General features: G+C 44.7%; 1 protein-coding gene across 12 annotated transcripts in view; it reads left to right on the top strand.

The window, feature by feature from the left end:
- The window catches only part of LOC139345580 (MAP7 domain-containing protein 1-like), a 35,064-nt gene extending 9,829 nt beyond the window's left edge, over nt 1-25,235 (top strand). Inside the window, exons 2-18 of one of the 12 annotated variants that reach the window (XM_070984264.1) lie at nt 6,370-6,585; nt 8,315-8,383; nt 8,581-8,601; nt 11,002-11,165; nt 11,858-11,966; nt 12,774-12,878; nt 18,184-18,303; nt 19,367-19,494; nt 19,739-19,881; nt 20,439-20,680; nt 21,374-21,698; nt 22,104-22,284; nt 23,492-23,596; nt 23,711-23,761; nt 23,858-23,912; nt 24,008-24,283; nt 24,592-25,235. In XM_070984264.1, the coding sequence (XP_070840365.1) occupies nt 6,370-6,585; nt 8,315-8,383; nt 8,581-8,601; nt 11,002-11,165; nt 11,858-11,966; nt 12,774-12,878; nt 18,184-18,303; nt 19,367-19,494; nt 19,739-19,881; nt 20,439-20,680; nt 21,374-21,698; nt 22,104-22,284; nt 23,492-23,596; nt 23,711-23,761; nt 23,858-23,912; nt 24,008-24,283; nt 24,592-24,602 (2,321 nt within the window). In that variant the 3' untranslated portion in view covers nt 24,603-25,235. Of the gene's footprint in view, nt 1-6,369; nt 6,586-8,314; nt 8,384-8,580; nt 8,602-11,001; nt 11,166-11,857; nt 11,967-12,773; nt 12,879-18,183; nt 18,310-19,342; nt 19,495-19,738; nt 19,882-20,438; nt 20,681-21,373; nt 21,699-22,103; nt 22,285-23,491; nt 23,597-23,710; nt 23,762-23,857; nt 23,913-24,007; nt 24,284-24,591 lie in introns of all 12 variants that reach the window. The other 11 variants (XM_070984257.1, XM_070984262.1, XM_070984256.1 and 8 more) reach the window with 11 other exon arrangements.
- Nucleotides 25,236-26,247: the final 1,012 nt, after the last annotated feature.

Raw genomic sequence — 26,247 nt, 5'->3', positions numbered from 1 at the left:
TCTTTTTTAAAAAAATCTTTGTTATTTCATTCTGCCATTTTTCCTGATTACACACTACAGCTCACATTTAGCCAGTTAGCTTCTGTTCGCTAGAGCTCATGCTAATGTTATTGTGAAGGCTGTAAATAAACACTGTACACATAAACAGTAACTAAACTTCTGTAGCTTTTAAGCCGTAGCTCGACAACACTGTTCATGCTCGTGCTGATTTACGTGTTTATCAGCTCTAAAGTAAGCTGCAATCATTAGCACGTCCAGCTAACTAGCTAGTACTGAGCATTATTTCCAAAAGCAAAGGGCACATCATTAGCTTATCACTTTTTGGTTACGTATTCTGGAACATAATGTATAAATCTAACCACTGTGTTGCTTGACCTTTTTCTATAGTAAGCTTGTGCCTGTGACCTGTTAGCTTTAGCGTTAGCTTTACAGGGTCCTTATTTAAAATAGGTCAACTTTCAACCAACACAGTTTAGCACGAGGAGCTTAAGCTAGCCACAGCTGATAAAATCTGAGACAGTCGTCATTTCAGGTGACTAAATCCTGTGTTTTTGGTTAGAAATGAAAAGCTTTATTTTGTCTACTTCTGTTTGAAATAGAACACCCATAGTTTCAAAAAAAAAAAGGCTAAGGACAGAGGGGAAAAGCTAACAGGCGTAGCCAAAGAAGCTAAGGGTGCCAAATTGCACATTCACTGATCTAAAGGGAAAACGCAGCATCCCGACTGAGACACAACAGTGAGTGGTCTGTAATTGGAGCCCAGCTTTAAATGTAAGGTTTCTCCTTTTTCATCATTACAGGGAAGCCACATTTCTCCCTCTGCGACAGTGATTAGTAGCTGTGCATGTCGTTGTCGCTTGTTGCTGTGACCTGGAACTCATCACAGTCACAGCTGTTGGTGTGGTCACCTCTCACGGCGTTATGGCAGAATCTGAGGGGTTCAAAGGTTCATGCAGCATTTGTTCGTGAGGCCTGAAGTTTTCATGTTCCCTCAGAGGCAATGGTGTGGTTGACATTTTATTTGTGGGCTTTTTTTTTCTATCATGCATGCTTGAATATGGACTCAGCGACCTTTTGGTTTACGCAGTTCCATTGTTGCTTGTTGTGAGATGCTGGATTTTCAGTTCTGTGCTCAGCCACTTGGTGTAGAGCTTGAATATTTACCTCAGAATTTTAATTTGCAAACATTTCACACTCACTCGCTGGTTGTAGCTCTCCAGACATCCAAGCTGGAGTCGTGTAAATGTCTCAGGAATGTTCTTCCTCTGCTTTTCCCTGGGGTGTGGATGCCCAAGAGCATTTCCGTTTTTCCTGTCCGTAGAGGAAGAGGTGGCGGAAGCGTCCATGAAGGTCCACACGTGCTTTCCGACAGTGTGTAAGCAGTCAAACTCATCCTGTTCTCAGTTCAAATATCGCAAATTCCTGGAGTCCGTCAATCTGAGTTTGTGCTTTTTGGGCGAGTGAAATCAATCAGACATTGTCCTTTCGCTCTGACTGCACATACTGGGTTTAATCTCGTCTCTTTTTGGTTGATTTTAATCTCTTGATTCCTTGGCACATGCAGGCCATGCAGACACACAGGCCTGCAAAAGACACACGCTTGTTGTATAAACACGTGCGCGGGAAATGTGAATGCCAGGGATTCCTGAGGTTAGCCTGACCCAGATCCAACATGTCCCACTCATCACACACACACACACACACACACACACACACACACACACACACACACACACACACACACTGTATGTGCGTTTACATAGTGGCTCTCTCATGCACATAACTCCAAACAATAGAGGCTGACCTGCTTCACACAGCACAGGGTTCGGGGCCGCCCTCCACCTTTCAAAAACGACTGATTAAAGAGATGTTTCCCGTATCTACTATCAGCCAACCTCATTAATGGCTCTCAAGTTGATGAATAAAACCTCTTATTTTAGAGAATGAAACTAAGTGTTCTAGAATATGAAGATGCGTCCCGAGTGGCCGAGGCAGACGCTTGTAAACAGGGAGTGAATCAGATAATTATAGTTAATAATGTAATTTATTTGTTGGTAATGTTAATATTGAAGTTAGCAACTTTGTTACTAGGATATACACTCAGTTGCCAGTTTATTAGGTACACCTATCTAATATTAGTGTAGTCTGACATAGCAGTTCATAAATGTTATTCATTCAGAAAGGAATGCTGGGAAATGCAGTGCACTCAGACCTGGTGTTAAAGCATCCATACCCCCCACTGTCTGAGGGAAAACATTGTTGGAGCATCTAGGGTTAACAGATTTTTTCCTGACTCTCATTGGTCAATTTCAGCTGAGGTTGAGACTTAATGTGGCTAAGTTTGGCTCCCGGTTTGGCAGGTTGCCAGCTCTCATTTGGACGTCCCTCTCTGTTTTATTCTATTATTGGTTTAACAGTTTTTGTGCCAGACGCATTTGGATTTTACCAGCCAACATGGCCCACACACAAACAAAGTTAAGTTTCCTCCCCTGCCCCTGCAGTAAAGCCGGTGCACCACACGCTGCAGCTTGTGGTCACTGTGCGGTCCCAAGGTGCCTCGACAGAAGCCAGCCCCTTTTATGGCCGACATTCTCAGTATGGTGCTGAATGCTATTTATAAACCCAGAGTCTGTCACAGTGGCACAGAAACCTGAGATGGCAGTGGAGGGATGAAGATCTGAGGGGGAGGAAGCAAAGAGGGAGGGAGCGACGGGTGAACATCATGCTGAATTTGTGTTTCTGTGTTAAATGGAGCCTGTCACATGAATGGCTGATCATGTGCGATAAGATGCACTTGTTGACTTGATGCTGAGCTATTTCTGCACGGCTGGAGAACAGCACTGAAAACACAGAGTTAAGACTGTCATATTTCATTAATTATTATCCAATGCTATGATTCTAGTTTGGTAATAAACTGGAAGCAATTATGAACTTTGCGATTGGATTTTGTCTTTAATGAAGGTACAGTCTGAGCCTTGGTAATGTAGAAAGAAACTATAATGATAAAAGTGAATATTCATGGTTTTTGTCAGTCCTCATATTATCCTTTGTCTTATTTTTCTGTTTGGGGGATAATCATGCTCTAACTTTTGCAAACTACAAATCCCATAATGCTGTGGGGGAGGTAAACAGGAGGTATAATGTGGCCCTGGATTCAGTGAGCTCTGCTCTCATAGGCCTATTGTTTTTAGCCTGTATTTTGTTATATTTCTTTGCAACCTGGCACCATTAAAAGTATGCTGAATTAGTTATTTGAAGTTTATGTTTGGCTGTGTACCCGTGGACGTACTGACCAACATCGCTGGATTACTTTGATACCGAAGGAAAGCGTAAAAACAGGATGATTCTCAATGAAGTTCTGTTATAAGGAGCGTCTTATAGACACCTGAGATAATGATATCCTCAGAAAGCGTAAGTTACACTGAATCTGAAAATATGTGTGTCACGTCTGTGTGTTTTGATTTGACTCAGTTATGACTCAGAGACAGAGCGCGATTTTTGGTGCAAAGTGCAGCAATCAGGGTTTTACGGGACCTTAACTGCCTCCATCAGCTGTGTAACATTAGCTAACATTAGCCACCATAAGCTAATGGTTATACAAGACCAGGTAAGACTGTGGCAGTGCAGTCCTGAGTGTACTGAATTGATGAATTCAACTGTTCATTTGTAAGAGGTAGAAGTAGTTCTTTCGGATGTTTAGCTTGAACACAGCACCTATCATCACTCCTCTCTTACAGTACATTTAGGTGCAAGAAAATACACAACAGCCACACCTGCGCCATGCTTACAGTAATAACTAGTCAGAGTGAGCTCTGCAGCATAAACTATGAGGGATCTGCCATGACTGGACATTTTTCTGTGGTCTTTTCTGTGCAGTTTATCAGAGTCATACCTGGTTTTTAGATATTGGTAATAATCCACAACAAACAAGCCACAGCACTGTAAACTAGACAGTAGTGTTGGACACTTTCTACTAATTTATTTTAGTGACCAAATTGTTGACATGAAAGTAGAGGAGGATACTTCACCCCCATCACTACTACTGAGAAAGTCTTTGTTCCATAAAATCGAACCATAGATAAAGACCCAAATTAAAAACTACAAGAAACATTCAACCCACAGCGTAAAAGCAAATGAGGATGAAAATTGAATTAAAATGAGCACTGCTCACAAAGTTCTTACAGTAGCTCAAGCCTCTTTTTACAGCCAGGCCGTTTGTCTGGTTTTAAGTCTGGTTTTAAGGGGGCAGTATAATCAGCACCACTTGTTAATGTGCATTTTTGTGTAGTTGAGCTATATATTCTATGAATTCAAGTGATCCTCATAACTCCTAATTTGGCCTCTCGGTGTCTCTTGCAGCCATGTAAGGCTGTAAACCGATCAAATTCAAAAAGTCAGACACACTTGGTGAACAAGTAATCTTCTCAAGTAAGGAGGAGCACCGCAATCCTCTTTTTGCCAAATCCTAATCCTTTTTTCAACATCAGGAAGAAGCAGTGCCATCCTGTTTGAACATGATCCTGCATATTCTTTCTTACTGTTGCTCTCTTACTCACATTGCACTCAGGGCTCCGATCCACATCCTATTATTCCCCCATTAGTATTCTATAGTGCAACCTGTGCGTTGAGCTCGGTGTTGAAGTACAGTGGGGGTGGCTGGAGAGGAGCCCAGTGTTAATCTGTGATTTATGTGGTTCGGTGAGCGTTTGGACGGGCCTGACTCGAGCGTCACGCTCCATCTGCCCACTGCTGGCTGACTGGAGTGGAGAGCTGGCTTCCAGCCTGCAGCCGCTCACCTTCCTGCCTCACTGTCTCTGAGCTCCTGTCTCATTATTTCTCAGCTCTGGGCCTCGGCTCTCACTGTCTTTATCTGTCCTCCTTTTTGTCTTTTCAAATCCCATTCTCCTTTTTCCCCCTCTGTCATTATAAAAACACCATCTCTCCTCCCTCTCATTGTTCTCCAGCTCTTCTTTCTCTATAAATCTCTGTTCACACCCTCCACATGTCCTTGTAGAAGTGCACAAATTGTCCCTTCTTCTTCTTCTTCTTCTTCTTCTTCTTCTTCTTCTTCTTCTTCTTCTTCTTCTTCTTCTTCTTCCTGCTCCAGCCCCCCTCCCCTCCCTGCGTCTTTGCAGCTCTGCTCAGTTTGTCACTGACTTCTCCAATATGACAGCCAGAGAGGGATAAAGGGAGGGAGCGACTCGGACAAGCAGCAGCCGAGCTCAGTGACGGTATCAGCAGCGCGACCAAGCTTGAAAACAAAATCAGAGCGAGCATTACAACAGGAAGTGTTCTGTGGCTTTTTGCGGCCTCTTTGTCACCTTCCGCAAGGGTCAGAGGTCAGGAAGTCTGGTCACATGACCGGATCTGCATGGAGAAATCGATGGCACTAGTTGATGACAGTTTTCTTAGAGACCTCTAGAGGTTTCATCTTACATTAAACATTGAATTACTTGAGTAATTTGCTATAGGAAGTATATCAATTGTGACTCATGAGAGCTTTCAGAGAGTTTCCCAGACGTAATTATGACTTATTAATAACAATATCATGTTTATGACATAAACACAGAATAATGAAAAATACAGTCAAGTTGCTTTATAAGCAGTTTGACCAACTGTCCAGAACAAGATTTTCATTTTACAGTAAATTAAAACAGAGAAAAGCAACAAGTGAAACACTGAAAAAAAGACTTAAACAGTTATTTATCATGAACGTTTTGTTGATTAATTTTCAGGTCGGGGGATTTATAGATGAGTTTAGGTCGCTCTGTGGGGGTAATTAAAGCAATTATCATTAACTATCGCCATGATAATCACTATGTGAGCATTCTTCTTTAAGGGAATCAAGCTGCCTTAAACCACAATCTCCAGTGTTTTCCTCTTCCCCTACAGGGAAAATAAATCTCAGCCTCTGTGTCTTACTTTTACTGTAAATGTGTTACACTGATTAAAAGAAAACTGAGGTTTGTTCCCACGCTCGTGTCTCACCCGCTGCTGGTGTGTTAAACGCTGTTGACGGGGCTGCAGGACTGAAACCCTCAGGGACGGCGGGGGGAGCGTAACGCCTTGCTGCAGATCGCCTGATGTGTGCGAAGTGCGCGTGAAAGAGATGTTAATGATTTCTAATGAGGCGAGAGTGTTGTGTTAATGAAGTCACAGAGGACGTGTGATGGATGGATGTAGAAGAAAAGTCACCAGTGTTTACTGAAGGCTGCACGCAACAGCAGTGACGCAACAGCAAGACGTCACATGTTCGACTAAGAGCCTCAGTGACAGCGCAAAGAAAAGAGGGTTAATCAATTATTGGGATGATTTCATGCTGTGATATCTCAGATAATTAAACTGTGACATCTTGTGTCTGTCTTCCAGCTCTGCCCCTGCAGACAGAGCCTCAGTCCATCCAGAATGGGGACAAGTCTTTGGGGAAGGACCCGCTGACTTCAGACGACTCCGCTGTCACAGACCTCTCTCCTAAAACGAACTCCAGCCTCCAAACGGAGACCCCCACCAAGACAGATGCCTCCTCCAAGACAGACGTCAGGCCATCGACCCCGGGCAGCAGCACCAGCCCTCAGCCCAAGAAAGGTGGAGTTATGGATGTTTTAGTTGTTTAATAACGGTCATGTCTTGATTTAGCTTGCAAAGTCCGGAGTGGAAACATGCCAATAAATCACATTTGCCCAATTTTAAACTAAATTGGTGGTGAAACATCCCAAAGTAGATAAGAAACAGAAAAAAGTGCTGCCTTTTTCTGCTTTTTCTGTTGTAAACTGGTCCGTTTTCTGCCCTGTTGTTCACAGTATTGGTTTTTTAAAGGCTGATGATGTGTAAAATGCAGAGTCAGCATTTTCTCCCCCTGCTGCCGCCCATGTGACAGTCAGGCTGTGGGCTCGTTTGTTTTCTGATAAAAACCTGCTCGGCGTTAATCATTCAGTCACTCCCATGAAACACTGCAGCGCCGCCCTCATTCTCTAAAACACAGGACGCATTGAAAGGCATTGAAAGTATGAAAGGAGTAGTAAGAAAGTAATTAAAGTATTTTCCTCCGTGTTTCATCTCTGACCTTCCTTCAAAGACATAATCAACGCATCACAGAGTCCAAACTAAAAGCAGTCGTCCATGATCTTCTGCATACTGTCTGTCCTAATGGAAGTTTTGATGGATTGTATATTGGGTCATCATCACACAGATGGTCGTGGCTGAAAGCCAAATCGTCATTTGCTATGGGGGGACAGGACGTATAGTGTGGAGGAAGAGTGATGGTGGCGAGGGGGGAGGCGGAGGCGGGAGGGACTGATGCATTAAGTGACATCTCAGTGCGACGGGCATATCAGCCAGACTGAAGTCTGCAGCCGTGCAGGAAACTCTGAAAGGTGGGGAGAGAGGGAGGAAATTCAGGTTGCTATGGAGACGGGGCTGAAGTGCTGCAGGGCCCTCTGCGATTGGTTGAGAATGCGCGGCATGCATATTACAAAGCATGGAGAAGACGGGCTCAGCGAGCACCCCAGGGGTCCTGGTGTTCGACGGCGTGCGCGCCTCTTCAGTCGCCGCTCTTCACGGCCAGTCTCAAGACGGAGGGAGTGACAGAAATCGTCGTGTTGCAGCGCGGCGTCGTTCAAAGAGCGCGAGGGTTCACGCTCGTTATCGCTGCAGATGAGAGCGGCTGAAAAGCACATGTACATCACAGCTGAGCTGCACGAGAGTTAAACATCGTCTGTGTGCAGAGAGATGGAGCTGCGCTGACCTTGAGATGAAACCTGCTCTCTTTACTTCTGTGATGAGTCTGAGTGTTTTTATAGGTGAAGAAGATTCATCGTTAAAGGCTCAGTTCATGATCATTTAAGAAGTTTCTCAATTACCTCAAGTGAAATCTACATACATCTGCATGTAGCTTTGGCGTTTCCCTGCCACCACCCCAGTGCAGTAAAGGTCCATCAAATCTCGTTTGTGGCGCTCACAACTTTGAAAAATGACATAAATGAATCTACAACATGTTTAATTCCAGTAACAACATTCCTCACAACCCACAGCCCCCACTGTGAACAGTTTGTCACACTTTCTGCCGTTTCTACGGTACAAAGCAGCTCCACTAAAAGCTGTTTGCAAGATTGTGGATTAATGTAAGTAACAAGACATTATTCCAGGAATGACACATTTTATGCATCTTATCCTGGTCTAGCGTTTGGTGGCAGCAGGCGAAGCAATGTAAAGCAGACGTTCTTCCAGGCCAGATGGGATATGTAATCCCCCCAGAGTCTATACATCTAAAGGTTATGCCCTTACTGAAAACTTTATATTTTCTTTCTCTCTTCAGATTCAATGAGCTCAGAGCAACGACAAAAACTTGCCAAGGAGCGGAGGGAGGAACGAGCCAGATATATCGGTGAGAAATTTTTGAACAAATCGGATTTTCCCAAAAGAGACTCTGCTGGTCCTGCATGAACCTGAATAACAAACCCGAAGCATGCACATCTTCTCTTCTCTGTGGAGTATTAACTTTCCTCTGTCCTCTGTCACTCCGCTCTGACGTGACTGACGGTTGTTGACGTCTCTTGTTGTTTCTCCTTGCACGGCTTTCAGAACAGCAAACTCAGCTGCAAGGTAAGGGGCTTCACTAAAACCCTCCGCGTCCGCAGCGGTCATGCCATTCGGGAATAATCAGACTTGTGATGGGAATCCCATTTCCTTCCATTTCCCCCGGCTCCAGCCTGAACAGTCGTGCCCTTTCTTCTCCCCTCCATGAATCGATTATGTTGTTTGTTTGGTTTTCTCTCGTCATTGGGAGCTTTTCAACCCTGTGAGCCCTCAGCAGTTTCGCTTTTTGGCTTTAATGTTTCCACTCAGGTTATTTTAAATGTAATTTTACTTTATGTTCTCCTGCACTCCCACCCAGCGTGCATGTCCCGTGCATATAATCATGGTTTGACTTTGTGGCTGCAGACTGAAGCTTTTCTCTCTTATGAAAATATTGCTCTAGCACAAAGACACGAAAGGCCGTATCAGCTTTTCAAACACAGGGCTTCTCCCTGTGGATGGAGGCCAAAGTGTGAGCAGGCAGTCGGAGCGGAGTCTGGTGGGCGTCTCCTTGCAGAAACGTCCCACGGGCGTGAAAAATGAGCAGTCATTAGCATGAACTGAGACCAGGCCTCTCAGACAGATTAGATTTAATTACTACTTTAATTTGCATCATTAATGTGGTCGAGCAGCAGCTGCAGAACAGTTAAAGGGGAATTCCGCTGCCTTTTTATCGATAAAATAAGGTTTACTCGGCTTTAGTTGCTCTGAGATAAATTCAGTTTCCTGCGATCTGCTTCTGTCTGTAATTACAAGTTACCATATTTAGGCCTTTTTCACGTGCAGCATGCAATTTGTTGAAAACTGTACAGACTTAATTGCATGAAGGTCACAAAATACCATGTTTACTGTTTGTTTAACCCTTAAACACATCTGTATTGTTGTTATATAACAGCCGCTGTGCATTGAATGTGCTGTGCAGTGGTAAATCTCTGCAAAAATAAGTACGTGAAAAGCACGCTGATAAGCATTAAACCGACATATTTTTCAGTCCAGCTGCACAGAATGCAGATAATTGGATTTTTTCAGGAATTGGATTTATGGAGGAATGAAGACGGCTTTCTTATTGTTGATGAGGCTCAGGCTCGTGTGCCTCTTTGGCTCATTAGTGAAGATGAGCCACAGAATACTGAACTAAATACCAAACATGTCTTTGCCTCACAACACTGCCACATCCCCGCTGAGCTAAACCCACTAAAAATGTTTCTGAAGCCGTCTAACTCACAGCATTATGAGGTGATATTGAAACTTGTTACGCCATGACTTCGGTAACGTAACGTCATCGCCCACACTGGCCTCTTCACCGTGCTGAGGCTTATATGCAAATGATAAGAAAAATGTAAATGTAAGGAAGAGAGCGACGCAGCTGCTGTCCACCATAAAGACGGTTTAATTTAAGAGGACTGATTGTTGCTTAATTGTTCCTTCAAGAAATGAGCCTCAGCAGACAAACTGGCATCTGCTGGAGGCTGCTGTAAAACACAGCAGGGAACTTCTGCTTATTTACTGTTATCAGGATTACAGTGTAATGAACACGCTGTCTTCCATCTGCTTCACCCTTTCTGCCGGGGTGTCGGTAAAAGAGGCTTATCAAGAGTTTAAGTGATTATGCAGTGTGGAATGTGAAGTTTGGAATAAACTACAAAAGAGGACATTTCTTTAAATCGCTGCTGAATTACTATATAATGCACAGATTATGTGTTTTTCTGATGTGCTGTTTAATAGCTTTAGCTGATTTTAACACATGGCTCTCGTGCTGTAACCTCAGCCTGTTGATTGGCTCACCACTTTGGTTTGACTGCCATGAAAGTTGGCGCCGATATTCATGATCCCCAGAGGACCAATCCTTGACTCTTCTCTACACCAAAGCTTTCTTTCATCGAGTGAAATATCTCCACATGCACCAGATGGACTGGCACACGATTCTGTGCGAACACTCAGGATGAATCCTGCTGGCTTTGGTGTTCACCTAAATCTTCCTCTAACATCAACTTGCAGTTCACATTTGTGGATCTGAATGACTGTTTCCCATGAAATTTGGTGCAGACAACCATGTTTCCCTTCAGAATGAATTAAAACATTGGTGATCTCTTTCATTTTTCCAATACATCAAGTTAAAACCTTCATTGTTTTTGTGACAAAATACCTGCAAAACTAATGAGCTTTACTTTCTTTTGTTTTGTGCTAATTGGCAAATGTTAGCATGCTAACACGCTAAATTAAAATGATGAACATGGCAAGAATATCAACTAAACTTCAAGATGTTAACTTTGCTATTGTGAGCATGTTAGCATGGTCATGTTAGCATTTAGCTAAAAGCACTGATGTGACTGAGTGTAGCCTCACAGAGCCACTTCCTAAACATAATTTAAGAAAACTGTCATAAACAACAAAGAAGTTTAACGACTTTCTGTGGCGACCCTGCAGCGGCAAAGAAGGCCCAGTGGCTGGAGAAGGAGGAGAAGGCCCGACGTCTGAGGGAGAGCCAGCTGGAGGACCGCAGGAGGAAGCTGGAGGAGCAGAGGCTGAAGGCTGAGAAACGTCGAGCTCTGCTGGAGGAGAAACAGAGACAGAAACTAGAAAAGAACAAGGTCAGAAAACGCAGAACGGCCAAGTTTAACTCATCCAAGCATAGAATGTGAACAAACGCTGGTTTCATTTCAAAGCTTGTTTCTAGATACCAACGCTGAGCTGATCTGCTGGTGATTTATGGTATCGTGTCCACGGGCGACTCTTCAGTAACACAGACAGATTTCTGCTATTGCCGGTCACAGCACCGTGTCCTGCTCGCCAAAATATTTAGCGTTAATTGAAGTCAGGGTGGAAAAATCAACACTATGCCAGTGTTTAAACAAGCCTAATGCTTAGTGCAGTTTTTTGACCACTGGAAAATTGCCGGCGTAACAGGGATTTGGTCCCATCTTGAATATCATTCATGATGCCAAGGAGCGGCGTGCAGCCAAGTTTCCAGTGTTCATAAGTGCAGATTTTTCATTGACTGTAATTTGATTTACCTGTTATTGATCACAGCGGTGACGACCTCTGGAAATGAAACAGTGTCTCATTGTGAGTCCTTATACGGGCCTATGAGCTGTTTATTTTCTGGCCGCAGATTGTTAAATTTTAGTTATTGTAGAAGCTTTCCTAGCTTAGCATAAAGACTGGACGCAGGTGGAAACGGCTAGCCCGTTCTAGGTCTATTTCACAAAATGGCACACTATCAGTTAAAGTGTTATGAGTGTAAATATGTGCAAAGGCTGATTCACTTGTGACTGTCCTCCAGGAGAGGTATGAGGCAGCTATCAAGAGGTCAACAAAGAAGACGTGGGCTGAGATCCGCCAGCAGAGGTGGTCCTGGGCGGGCGGACTCAACCAGACCTCCCGCAGAGAAAGTGAGTTTCAAACGAACCGCAACCACACGGACACTCAGAGAACAACACAATGGCAGGCGTACATCACATCCTCACGTCCTCACAGCCTTCAAGTTGAGCAACGCTGCACAGATTGTGACTCACTGGTTCAAGTGATGCAATTGAAGGAAATAGCTGCTAACATAAGGGTGTGGGTACAAATGACCCATTCAGTAATTTATGATGTTAAAACCTTGTAATCCCTCTGTGAATGTCTCTGCTCTTTAGGCAGACATTGGTTTGAGTATCAACTTTCTCCATTTAAAAGTGATCAGAGAGGCAGAGGGCTGAGCAGCCAGGTAGCTGCTGTGAGCATGTTTCATTAGATTAGCAGTGTGAACAGTGTTTTTCAGGCAGCTGTGAGATCATTTCCCTTTTCTAGCTGTCCTGTGTGTGACGGGCTGCTTCTGTCGGATCCCTGACGCCGAGGTCAAGTTTCTCTCCTTCAGAGTGTGAAAGATCCTGAGTGTGTGTGAGAGCGCCTGTGTGATATTTGACGCTAATTCCTTGCAGCACATAAAAGTAGTAGTAACCAAATGTGATTTCTGACTTTACCAAACCCTTCCACGCTTTCCTCAAATTTCCTCCCCGTTTCCCACAAGTCTGAATTCAGAGTAATCTCCTCCTAAATATGAATGAGAAGCCAGTTTGACCTCAGAGGACGGTGAGTCCCCGCTCTCCTCCGGATCCAGATCGAGGGAGTCGGCAGCCCTCAGTCCTCAGCTGGGGCCGCCTGCACCCCGGCCGCCTTGTGAACAGTTGTTGTCTGTTGCGTTCTCTCCGGTGCAGGCAGATGCTCGGCCTCCACGGTCAACTTGCCGAGACAGGTGGACCCTGTCATTAACAACAGGCTGTCCAAGTCCTCTGCCACGCTCTGGAACTCCCCCAACAGAAGTAAGGACGACCCGACGTCAATGTCCACCAGGCTTCCTCTTCCCTCCCTTTCCCTTCCTCTTCATCCCCCTCCACCTCCCTCCTCCTCTTACCCTAATCTGGTTTTTGTTCTTTATTATTATAACTGTCGTCTCTGGTGGCCTGCCTGCCTGCCTGTGCTTGGTGACTGGTCATTTACCACCTACCCCCCCCTCTTATCACGCTCTCGGTCTCGTATGCATCGTGGTTTTTAATTTCAGTTGGTGGTTGTCATTGATTTGACTCCTTTCTGCATTTTTGATCAGCCTCCCTTTCACATCGACATCACCGAGCCATGTTTTGTGGTATGTTTTGGTGTGTTTCATAGGTTTATCAGTTCATCAGCACCTCCTTTATTGGTTGGTCCCCTCCACTTTACTGTTGGTGGTTTGGTGTGGTGGTGGTGGTATTAGTGGTGAATATAAGTGTGACTGCTGCAAATGGAAGTAAAGCAACTATATTCAATGATCATATTTTAATTTTATGTATTATTTTGTGTTACTATAGAGCCTGTTTACATAGAGATTAAGCCTCTCTTTCAACGTATTGCTGCCACATGAGAAAAAAATGTTCATTTTGTTGTTATAACATGAAAAGTTTCTCACTGCAGCACTGAAATTGCTCATATTTGGTGTTGGAGTATTTTTTGTTTTTACTACATGCTAATTTATTCTGCTTTTTCAAGAAACTTTTGTCATTATAACACATCACTTTGGCTTGTTGTATCACAAACTTGCCCGTAATTACGCAAAAGCAACATACGATTAAAACAAGAACATTTTCTCATCGTAACATAGTGAGCAAGACCAAGAGTCTCAGCCGTGCTAGCTCCAACAGACATTGCTTTGAGCCAAATGCTAACATCAGCATGCTAACGTGCACAAAGCTAGGTAGGTATAATTTTTACATCTTCACCATCTTAGTTTAGCATGTTAGCATGCTAACATTTGCTAATCAGCACTAAACACAAAATATGAGACTGATGTGAAGTTTGGTCACAGTGTGGTCACACACCACGATTACAGGATAATTTTAAATGTAGCAGGAGAGTCATGAAGTCAGCGAATGTCTCCAACAGCAGCTATGTAAAGTTTGCTAATCTTAGCCACCATCAGCTACTGGTCGTACCAGACCAAGGGAGGCTCTAACAGAAAAACCTCTGAGTGCACTGGTTGAAAAATGATGTGTTTCATTGCTTATGAATGAATCATTTAATTTCAGAAATTACATACTGTAGGCTTGCTTTAAATCATAATCTAAAGCATTCTGGAGACCATGAATACAAAGTTTCATTGCAATCCATCCAACAGTCATTGAGTCTGGACCGACTCACCTACACTGCCATCCAGTGTGTGGCTAAAACTTCCATCTGTTCTTTTAAGAGGAAGGTTTTGTGATATGAAACGATAAAGTGATATGTTGTCATAGAGTTTCTTGTAAGATTTGAATAATTTGGTGTATAAAATATATGTATAATATATTAAAACTTTTCACATTGTGACAAGAAAATGCTGATTTTTTTGTCACCGTGGCAACAATACGCTGCTGTATTATGACAGATATTTAAATTAACTTGTAGTATCGATCTCATTTCATCAGACCCCTGAGTTTCCACATGTACGTAAGCAGCACTGTCTTCATCTCAGATTCGTCTCGCCTCATAACATGTGACATTATAGATCGTATCACCCACAGTGCAATCAGCAGTTCGGCTCTCGTCTCCGCCGTCACAACAAGAGAGATTCAGATTTCGTGCTCGATAACGACTATAACCGACGCTCCGACACTGCGGGAACATGAACAAGTCGGAGCTGAATCATATTTCTGCAAGGCCAGAGTCGATATCAGAGCGGGCGTCTCTGGCCTTGACAGATGCTCTGTGCAGTGTACCAGTAATACAGTGGTGGGAGGAGGGGGGGGGTAGCCATGCTGGACTGGTGACATTTATAGATCCAGGCGTCAGTCTTCCTCCAGGTGAACAGTCGATCACCAGGCAGCAGCTCAGCTCAGCCTCCTCTTGCCGCAATGGAGAAAGAGGAGGAGGCGGGAAACGACTGTTGCCTAGCAACAGGAGGTAGTCGGGTTATCAGTTAGTCATAAAACACGTTAAAATGATCTGGCCGGCGTGCAGCAGAGGTGACTGCAGGAGCTGTTACATAAGAAAGGCCGCTCTACGTTGCAGGAGTGTTTGTTTTGGTGTTTGGTGTTAAAGGAGACCCGCAGGCCCCTCGCGTCGTTGTTGCAGCGCTGTTGTGATTGCACTATTATCATGTGTATGTGTGGTATGTGTTTGTAGGTGTCATGCATACCTTTGTGTATGTCAGCACAGCGATACACTTCAATAGAGCATTGAAAAGAAGCCGCGCACATGATCGCATGTCGTCAGCAGAAGTTTTGGTTATGAGAGACGGGAAACTTGCACAAACTGGACTTGCTGTCGTCTGTCATCAGATCTCACGTTGAGATGGTGCAGTCTGTATCCATCTGTTTGTTTCATGTCTCCTGTGCACTTACGTGTTTTCTGTTGTAGCAGGACCGAACAGTAAAATAAAAAGAGAGCAAAACCAAAATGAACACATCATGTGCCAATATCAAGCTACCAGGCAGCAGCAAATGAAGGATTCAGGTGTTTTTCAATAAATCCGACAGTTTGGGAAATCTACTGATTATTGTTCTTGTAAGGAGAGAAAATTAATACTGCTAACATGTCTGCACGCTTATCACAAAGCCACAACCAGCAGCCAGTTAGCTTAGCTTAAAATAAAGACTGGAAACAGAGGGAAAAGGCTAGCCTGGCTCACTGACTTCCTGGAGTCTTCGTCCAGGGTTTGTGCTAAGCTAAGCTAACCGACTGCTGGTTGTAGCTTCATGTTGACAAGACGTGAGCATGGAACTGAGTTTCTCATCTAACTGTCAGCAGGAAAGCAAGTAAGGGAATATACAAACATGTCAAACTAGAAAAAAAAAACAAGTATAAAAGTCCTGCATTAAAAATGTAAATAAGTAAATTTACACTTGTATTATCTCAAAGTACCTAAATATCAAAAGTAAAATGACTTTAGCTGCTGTACTGCTGTCAGTGTCATACAGTAATACTACTGATGCATTAATGTGTAATACTTAGTTGAGGAACATTTAAACCAGATTAGATTTTAGAAAAATCTTAAACTGCAATCCAACTAGTAACTACAGCTTTTAAATACATGCAGTGGAGTGAATGGCTATCTGAAATCTATTGAAGTTTAAGTATAAAGTAGCATTAAATGAAAATACTGGAGCAAAATACCTCAAAACTCAAACACATATTGAGTAAATGTTGTACTTTCCACCACTGAAGGTCTAAAGTTGAAATGATTCGAAGGAAAATGCTTCAGATGTGTGTTTCTTTATTTCACTTCCAAGTTTGAGCTTTGTTCTTGATGATAATCTGTGTGAAGAGTCTCTAAATCTGAGCTCTCTGCTTCATTCATACGTCTCTTTCTCACTTCTGGTATTTGTGTTGTGCTTTATGTAATTCATACACAGGCATCGATAGTCAAAGGCGGCGCCGACCTTTGACTAAAAGCAGCTTTATCCTCTGACATTAATTTGCTCATATGAGAGAGTGATTTACTGGTGTGAGTGTTTCTTTCCACCCATCATTACAATGCATTTGATTATATTCTGCTGTTGTTGGACGTCATAAGTGCTGAATTGTCATCACATGATGCTCAATAACAGTTCGATACACACCGTATGATCCCACAATGGTGTTCGGGTCAGAGCGTGTTGCTTGTCGAGCAAACAGCACTAATACCACGCCAGGTTTTTGCATTGCATTGGGTTTGAGTGGGCTCGAGTAAGCAGCCCCTCTGGCTTCTTGTGTGATGTGTTTTTGGGCGGTAAGTAGCAGAAATTAACTTGGGTTTGCTTCCCTGTGTGTTTTCTAATGTGTGGTACTGTGTGTAAGGAGTAGGCTGAAGTGCCATCATTCATCCTGTTCCACTTCTCCATATCTTGTCCGTCTGATTGGCAGACAAACACGTCCTGGCCGCAGTAATAATCTCGCTGGATGAGTTAAACCTCAGTGTGTGAGGCTTAAAAAAAATAGAAACACGAGCGGTCAGATGATCAGACAGGTTTTCAACAAATCCCCCAAAATAAAATGCAACCTGTAACAAAAATCCTTCAAAGCTCACAGACTGATTATCTGCTTCCACCTTGACCTACAATATGACCCTCAGTTGTGCAGACTCACTGTTCTCCTGTGCAGTGAGGGATTATTAGCAACATTATGGGTGCATAAAATGGAAGCTAATGTGGCTAAAGTGTGCTTGTTTACTACCTGTAAGATCTGTATTAAAATAACCCATAAAATGACTGTCTAAAGCCAAAAAACACAGCTGCTGCATCAAAGTGTAGCTTCGCTACCTTAAAACAGAACTTTGAGAGGTCAAAGACAAATTATTCTTCACGTGGTTTGAGTAATAAGAGCGCTTTTGTTCGGTGACCTTATAAATTGACGTCACCTTGTTCCAAAAAAAACGGCAGAAAATTTCTACTGATGTAGTCGTGACCACATCAATGGATCGTTCAAAAAGACTCTTCTCGTGAAAAACTGTCCACGCTCAAACTAGCCCGACTAGCCTGTGCTGTATAAGCGAGCTAGCTTCCCTGCTTCCCTGTCCTCAATAAACAGAAGGAAAGAGTTCTTATAATTTATTTTTGAATGTCAGATTTGCCAGTTAGCTCACTTCAGCCATACTGTGGAGTCTTGGCTCCGCCCCCTGATGTCTAAATCAGCCAATGAGATTATTGATGCTCCTGGCGCCTCTGGGAGAAGCATTTCTATACTTGAGGGAACGTTCATGTGCTGCTGGAAAGATCTGAATAATCCTACAGTTTGTTCATGTGCACCAGGAAGATGCTTGTGCTTGCTTTTCAGAGGTTTTCAGGTTTTTCTGCCTAAATAAACATTAAGTGACAGTAACAGGGTCAAAGTCATGAACATTTCCTCAGACTTTCCAACTTCATCACACCGCTTTGAGGAATGTAGTTTTTATGATGTTTCCAGCAGCACATGAATGCAGTGAAAACAGAGGCAGATTGTGTTACTGGTGTGTGTGTGTGTGTGTGTGTGTGAGGTGCTGCCGTGTCATCGGTGAGGAGCTGCACACCTCCTGCAGTGTGAGTGTGCGCCTGTGCGACAGCATACCTGTGTGCAGGAGCTGTGAGTTTGTTTGGAGTACCTGTGAGTGCCTCTGTGCACTGACAGTAACCCGACACTGACGGCGCCCTCTTGTGTCAGCCCGCAGCCTGCGCCTGAGCCCGTGGGAGAGCCGGATCGTGGAGCGGCTCATGACGCCGACGCTGTCCTTCCTGGCCCGCAGTCGCAGCGCCGCCACCCTCCTCAACAACAGCGACTCTCGTGAGTGTGAGACCACGCCTAAGTCTTTCTCTCAGTGTACCCATAATCCCGTTTGGTCACCTTAAGCGTTTTTCCTTTCCTCTTTATGTCTTCATATAAAACTCTGTGGTGATATTTGGTTTGATGAAAAGATAAAGCTGCAGCTAAAGATTGTGGTCACATTGTTTTCTCAACAATAATTCAACAGTGATAAATCTTTGATTTGTTGTTAGATTGTTAAAATCTAAAAATATAAGAAAGTACAATGTTACGAAAAACCTAAAGGGAGCAAAATCTCACATTTTATAAGCAGGAACAGTAGATATGTTGTATTTTTGCTTTATAAATAACATGTTGCAGGCTTTATCTTTTCACCTCTCTCTTTCTCTATGTATCTCTGCATTCATATAATGTAAAAAACCCTGCAGTGACATTTGGTTTAATAAGGCTGCAACAAACCATTATCTTCAATATCAGTTAATCTGTCAATTATTTGTTGCATTAATTGATTAAATGCTCAATCTAAAAATGTCAAAACGTAGTAAAAAAGGCACACGCAGGATTGTCAGATCCCAAGGTGGCACCTTTAAAGTGCTTAAAACAGTAGAAACCAAAAAATATTTAATTTTCAGCAATAAAAAGCTGCAAAATCTCACAGTTGAGAAGCTGGAACCAGCAAATATTCAGCCTTTTTTTTCCTTATAAACCACTTTAATGATTGTCGAGTGGATTGGGGTCATTGCTGTTATAAAGAATAAAGCTTCAAAAGACACTAACAGATAACGATAAATAAGAAAAGAACAGCAAAATAAGCCCCCCCCCCCCCCCAGCCGTCATTCAGCTTGATGGGAGTCATTGTCTCATGGCACGTTGTGATGATCGTGTGGCCTCACTGAGACTTTTGTTATCACTCTGCATGGCGTCTGTATGTATGTATGTATGTATGTGTGTGTGTGTGTGTGTGTGTGTGTGTGTGTGTGTGTGTGTGTGTGTGTGTGTGTGTGCTGGGGCCCTGACCTCGGCCCTGCTGCCGCTCTCTGCATGTTTATGTGTCACTCAGACTCTCACCACTGCTCCCGTTCAGCCTCTGCCAGCCCGCTGAACGCCTGCTCCCATCACCACCCGCACCAGAACGCCGCCGAGCGCTGGAGGGTCTCCTCCGCCAGCACGCCAGACATCACCCAGCGCCAGCGCCGACGAAACTCCACACCGGTAACCGGATACACACACGATGAGTCTCATAACCGACTGTGAATATATCCACGGATCATTTAATGTGGGATTAGGATTTAACTGTGTTAGAGGCCCATCGTTCTTTCAGTTGATTGATTTATGTTTTAAATGGGAATGGAAACTCAGTTTGGACTTAAAACCTGCACTAGAGTGATTAAATCCAGAGATTTAGATGCGTCAGCCATCGCCTGTGGTCGTAACTGGTGTCACGTCTTTCTTCAAGGTGGACAAAAAGAAGAAAGAAAAGAAGGACAAGGAGAGGGAGAACGAAAAAGAGAAGAACGCTCTTACAAAAGAGAAAGTGCAGAGGAAGAGACAGACGACATCACCCACCACCATGACCCAGAGGTCCAGGCCAGAGACCAGGTATCACCTGGAGACAGACAATCTGCTGTCCAGAATACATCCCATAAAATCTGTATTTTTAACTGTAAAAATGTTAAATGAATTCTGTATGGAGTCAACGTAGGAGAGAGGCTGAGAGATGGTGTGTTCCTGTGCTTAATCCTTGGAGCAGGTTAATGTCTGACAGATGGTCCGAGGTGTTATAATCTAACTACTAAAACAGACTCTGCTGGACACCGTTCAGTCGGCGGCTGAGGGCCAGTCTGCCCCCGGACCAGAGACACGCGCTCTCAGGCTGAAAGAGGGGAGGAAGATGGCTCCCTGCATCCCCCCCTCTCATGTTACGCCCCCCTACAGCCAAAGAGTCATGGCGGCCGAGGACAGAGTTTCAGATGGAGTCACTCATATCTTCCACTTGGCCTAGTTAGGAGCTTTATGTAGCCTGCTGGGAGCTTCATTACCTTTTCCTGCACTGCTATGAAATCTCATCTCCTGTGCCGCCTACTCACTCTCTCTTCTCTTTGACTCTTCTCTTGCTCGTATTTCACCTCCGCTGCCATCTCCTCTCTTCTCATCAGCACCCCGAAGCCCAAAAACAGACCTCCATCGCCCGCCGCCCCCAAAAGTCGGCCCTTGTCCCCCTTGGTCCCTGCAGTGGCCTCCAAGACGCCCACGGGCAAGAAGACACCTCCTCCTGGCACCAAGACCAGACCCAAACGAGCCCAGACGCCCGCCAGGGTGCAGCCCCAGACGGTTGCTGCGGTCGCCATGGAAACGGGCCATGAACCCCAGCAGCCAGACACCCCAGAGGAGAAAAAGAGTGAGTGTGGTTACCATGGAGATGATATCCAAGCCTCAAGGTGACCGTGAGGTTTTGGCCGACATTCACATCGTAGTGTAAAAGCAGCGTGAACACACCTGAATACAGAGAGAGTGTGTGTGTTTGTGTGTTTGTGTGTGTGTGTGTGTGTGTGTGTGTGTGTGTGTGCGCGTGTGTGTGTGTGTGTGTGTGTGTCGGTCCACCTGCAGCCTCTGTCTGTTGTGATGTTGTCACAATCACACTGGTTACATTTTGGGAAATACTTAATTTAACTGCAGATGGATCACAGTGATGTCGAGTAAAATCACAGAAAACATGACATAGGATCTTCAGCATGTGCAGGAATTCAACTTAACAGACATCATCTGTCATCTTGGCAGCTGCTGTATTCATATTTGAAACTCTGCACATCCCAGACAACAGTAAGTGTCCTCCGAGGAAAACTCAGACACAGGATTCCCAAACTGTCAGACAAGCCTGGATGCAAAATTACCAGATGCGTTCGTCAGGACATGCTTTAAATTGTTCATTTATACGTTGATTCGCAGCTCTGTGATATGATTTGAAAATGCATCATGTGGCGATCTGTCCTCATCTTTCTCTTCAGATATTTTTATTGAAATACGTTCCCGGTAAACCAAATGTTTGCCTCCTTCTGACTATGTTTTTGTCTCTTTGTCTTCTCTCTCGCAGACTCCAGTAATGTTCCAGCCATCGTGGTGTCCTCTGCACCAGTCACGCCTCCTTCCCTCAGCCCGCTGGTTGTATCAGCGGCCTCTCCGACTGTGCCAAACGCAGAGCCGGCTGCCTCGGACGCTTCTCCTGCTGCAGCCTCCACCGCTAATCCCGCTCCTTCTGCTACACCCACCGCAGCCCCAGCTGCGCCGGCCAGCAGGCCGTCAGCCGGCACCAACGACCCGGAGGAGGCTGCTCGTGCCCTGGCAGAGAAACGCAGACAAGCCCGGGAGCAGCGGGAGAGAGAGGAGCAGGAGCGTCTGGAGCAGGAGCGCAAGAACAGGTCAGACTTAATGAATATCAGTCTGTTGCTGATGCTGTGTCAACCAAACCCCTCGTTATCCATCCTAAAACCTCACAATCTGTTAGGATTGTCAACAATGTGTGAAACTGACAAAATAACAGGAACACCCTCCAGTATGATGTAATCCAATACAGCAGTCCTGCAACATGAAACATCTTTTAAACTTGCATTGCGTCATTGAAAGGGGATTTTTGTCCCTCCATAGAAGTTAGAGTAACATTTCAATGCAGGATTTTTACCTGTAACAGAGTGTGGTGTTACTTCAATAAAGCATCTGAATACTTCCTCCACCACTGCATTCACCCCAAAAACTGCTGATCTCCCTGCTAAATACACAACATGAGCACGTGCAATACTGTACGTAACACAGGTATGCTATTTCAGGTTGCTCCGGGAGGAGGCGATGGCGCGGGAGGCAGAAGAGAGGAAGCGCAGAGAGGAGGAGGCTCGATTCATGGCCGAGCAGCAGCGTCTGAGGGACGAAAACCAGAGAGCTCAGGAGGAGAAGGAGGCGCAGGAGAGAGCCAAAGTCGAGCAGGAGGAGAACGAGAGGCTGCAGAGACAGGTCAGTGCTGTCGTGGTGTTTTACTTTGTCTGCGAGGCATCTTTGCTTTGACTCATGATCCCTTTAATGAATCCAACTTACTGAGAGCCCAGAGTTCTCCCATCCAGGAGGCAGGAAAAGCAGTGAGAGAGGGCTCTTGATGTCTAGTGGGAATCAAACCCTCAACCTTGTGCCAGGCTCAACTGTAAATACTGTAAGCACTGAAAACCTTCTAATTTTCCATTAACCAACATGAATCCCTGTGATCCCCACCAGCAGAAAGCCCATTCGCCATCTGGGCAGATTAATGCGCATGAGGATGCCTGAGCTGTCTGGTGGGAGGGGTGGGGTGGGGGGGCAGGGGGGGTAGGAGTATGTGAGCCCAAACATCAGGCCCTGGTCTGACTCGCTCACCCCCTGACTGTCTGGCATCTGGGCAGATTAAAGGAGGAGAATACGTGCTGCTGTCACGGACGATGTGTGTCATGCTTGAGCCCTGTTCGTCAGAGGCCCCTTGTCTGCCCGGGCAGATGCCAGCTGGTGACCTCCATAATGGTGATGAACAGAGGCTGAGGGAGCCATTGTGATCGTGACAGGCCTGCGTTGCCTCCGTCTCGTACACTTGGCTCTGCAGCGGGCTGATAGTCGGATAAGCAGCGTCAGTGTACGCCATGCCTGAAGCTAACGGCTGTGCCCGACTCCCCTTCTCCCCTCAATCGGACCATTGTTCCGCCCTGACAGCTCACTCGCTCGAGATGAGAGCGGCCTCATACATTTCAGAGCTCAGTTTAAGTGTTGTCCTCTCTGCAATGGAAACAGTGTGAAAATGTGTGTGACTGTTTAAGATTTGTGCCGATAAAATGCAGACAGTTGCAGTTTACTGTGGTTAAACATGTGAAACTGTAGACTTTAAAAACAGCAGGTTTCAACAGCTGACAGATGTGATTTGTGCTCATCATAATTTTGGTTTTCGCCGCTGACTTCAACATGTCTGTTTGGTTGGTGCTGAGTCTAAATACTCAGTGGAGCATGTAATCGAGTTTCTCACATAATATCAACCGTGGCCCGAAGGCTGCAGAGCAGACTGAGCGTGTGCTGCCCCCTGCTGGTCCACAGCTGTTCTCTATTACTGCACATTTACAGGCAATGTGAACACCAGTGGTGGAAGAAGTACTCACACGAAGTAAAAGTATTTCGTCAGCTTCATATTCAGGTTTTCTTTTTCCAGAGGGAGGAGGCAGAAGCCAAAGCTCGCGAGGAGGCCGAGCGTCAGCGTCTAGAGAGGGAGAAACACTTCCAGAAAGAAGAGCAGGAGCGGCTGGAGAGGAAGAAGGTGAGGAGAAAAACAGCGTTCAGAGTTCAGAAGGTCACACTGGAGTCCCACTGGTTCCTCCCCCTTAACAAACATCTGCCTGTCACTCACTATTTCTCTGTCTGATCTGCACAGCGCCTCGAGGAGATCATGAAGAGGACTCGGAAGAGTGACGCAGGAGATAAGGTTTGTGTGACTCCTTTTAAACAGGCTTGAAGAAACTCGACTTCCTCTCGTCTTATTTTGAAATCACACACATCTTTTTGTTCCTCACGATCACAGAAGGACGTCAAAGCTTCTCCACAGGTCAATGGCAAAGACACGGAGCCGGCCAGGGGTAAGTGTCACATCTTCACATCAGTCAAGCTGCTGTTTCACATATGAAGTCTGAAATGAATCTGATAACCTCGCTGATTCGTTATCTTCCTGCAGCAGCTGGAAGCCTGCAGAGTCCCGCCGCTGCAGTCCTCAGCCCGGCACAAAGCACGTCAGCTCCTGTTGTGAACGGCGTCCAGCCCGCCGCCCACCAGAACGGCGTCTCAGCCAACGGAGAGGCGGCTGACTTCGAGGAGATCATCCAGCTGAACAACAGCAGCGGCACCCCGGTGCAGACTCAGAGTGGGCTGGTCAGCGAGCCGATCCTGGCGTTCGAGGGCGGAGAGCCCTTCATGATGAAGACGGGCCCTATGAAGCCTCAGCATGTTGCAGGTACGATGAAGAGACACCAGGTGACACTGCGATAATACAGCAGAGTGTTCTGGTCTGTCCCAGCACCGCTTTGAGGGTCCTGGGTCCAAATTTGGGAACAAACCTTATAAAATGTGATAAATCATAATTTCCTACAGCCCAAATTTACATCATCAAATTCTTTGTTTCATTTAACCAAAAGATGTTCGGTTTAACGTCACACATGACAAAGAAAAGCATCAAATCCTCACGTCTGAGAAGCTGGAAACAGATGTTTTTGATTCCACCTGGAACATGTCGTCTCACCTGCTGGTTCTGTGTCCCTGCAGAGGTCCTGTGAGTCCCCACACTTCCACGGAGACGCGCCTTACGCCTCAGCTTGAGCTATGAGATTCATGCCACACCACAGCGGCTTAAAAAGATAGTGTGCCAAACAAACAACGACCTGCGCTGAATTCACATCTACAGCATCTGCCACAGAGGACAAAGACGAGGAGGAGGAGGAGGAGGAGGAGGAGGAGGAGGAGGAGGAGGAGGAGGAGGAGGAAGAAAACTCTGCCTGGAGGAGAAAAAAACCTCTCATCTGAAATATAAAAAAAGTATTCTCTGTCTTCACCGCGTGTTATGGTGCAGCATTTGTCAAGTTTTATTGAAATGTCACATACAGATTTTTTGGTGCACCTTAAAGATGACTGACTGTGTAACAGATTTTAGAAAATACAGTATAAGACCCTGGAAATACATAATATTTGACAATGGTTGTTATTATTACCGTCGTTACGATATTGTTATTGTTACCTTAAGTTGAACAGTGTGTGTGTGTGTTTGTTGTTTGTGTCTTGAATTATTGAGTTATTTAACATGGGGAGCATTGTAAGGACCGGCCACAGACAGTGTATGTAAATGTATTATGAGCCTGGCTGCCTCGGCCTCCTGTTAAAGGGGATCTGTGAAATAAAGCTTTATGAAAGGGACTCCGTGTCTGTCCGTCTGCGTCCATCCACGCTGAGACATTAGAGGACATTAGAAGACATTAAAAAACATTACATATAAGATATAACTACAGAAATCTGAAAGAAACTATAAATTTAATGTTAAAATTCTGATATTTTCTTTAATCTGGGTTTCTTATAATTGTGCAGCTTTAATTCTACATTAAAGCTGCACAATTATAGTATACAAACATAATGTATTAACACTAATGTATCACAAGTAACAAAGTACATTTAATCAAGTACAACTAAGCACAATTTTGAGGAACTTAAGTATTTTTTCTTATTTCTCATGAAATTATTACCCATTTCACGACCAGTCATATTTATGTTGTGACTCATCAGAGGGCCTCAGCCCTCAGGTTGGAAACCACAGGACTTAAGTACCTAAAGCTGCACTAATCCTGCAGAAGAAGTACTTTTACTTTTGATACTTCAAGTGCATTTTGCTGATAACGCTGACATACTTTTCCTTGGCAATGTAGACTTTCACTCATTGTGGAGTATTTTCACATTGTGGTATTAGTACTTTTAAATAAGTAAAGGATCTGGGTACTTATTAAGTCTGTAGTAAATGCCGGACCAGAGCTGCATTACAGAGTAAAATATTCTGAGAGACCAGAAGGTGGCAGCACAGAATATAAAGCTTAATGAGCCAGTGATGAGCATAATTTCAATGTGTGTGTGTGTGTGTGTGTGTGTGTGTGTGTGTGTGTGTGTGTGTGTGTGTGTGTGTGTGTGTGTGTGTGTGTGTGATATACTCACATTATAAACATTCAAGCAGTAGATGCCAAGATATCCTAACTTTTGCTCCTCTGAGTATGGGTCAAGCTCCAAAACCACTAGATCCTACATTTCCCATAATGCAACACCTCCTAAATGCTGTCTGTCAAACTCAGTGCAGCGTCATTAAAGCAGGCTTTAGATAACCACGGTGACATCTACAGGGTTATTTTCTCAGGCTTATCAAACCACCTCCAGGGTCTCAGAGGA

This window comes from Chaetodon trifascialis, chromosome 17, assembly GCF_039877785.1.
Source record: "Chaetodon trifascialis isolate fChaTrf1 chromosome 17, fChaTrf1.hap1, whole genome shotgun sequence".
Classification (NCBI taxonomy): Eukaryota; Metazoa; Chordata; class Actinopteri; order Chaetodontiformes; family Chaetodontidae; genus Chaetodon; species Chaetodon trifascialis.
The sequence above is the reverse complement of the archived record's forward strand: the minus strand, read 5'-3'. Positions and strand labels throughout refer to the sequence as shown.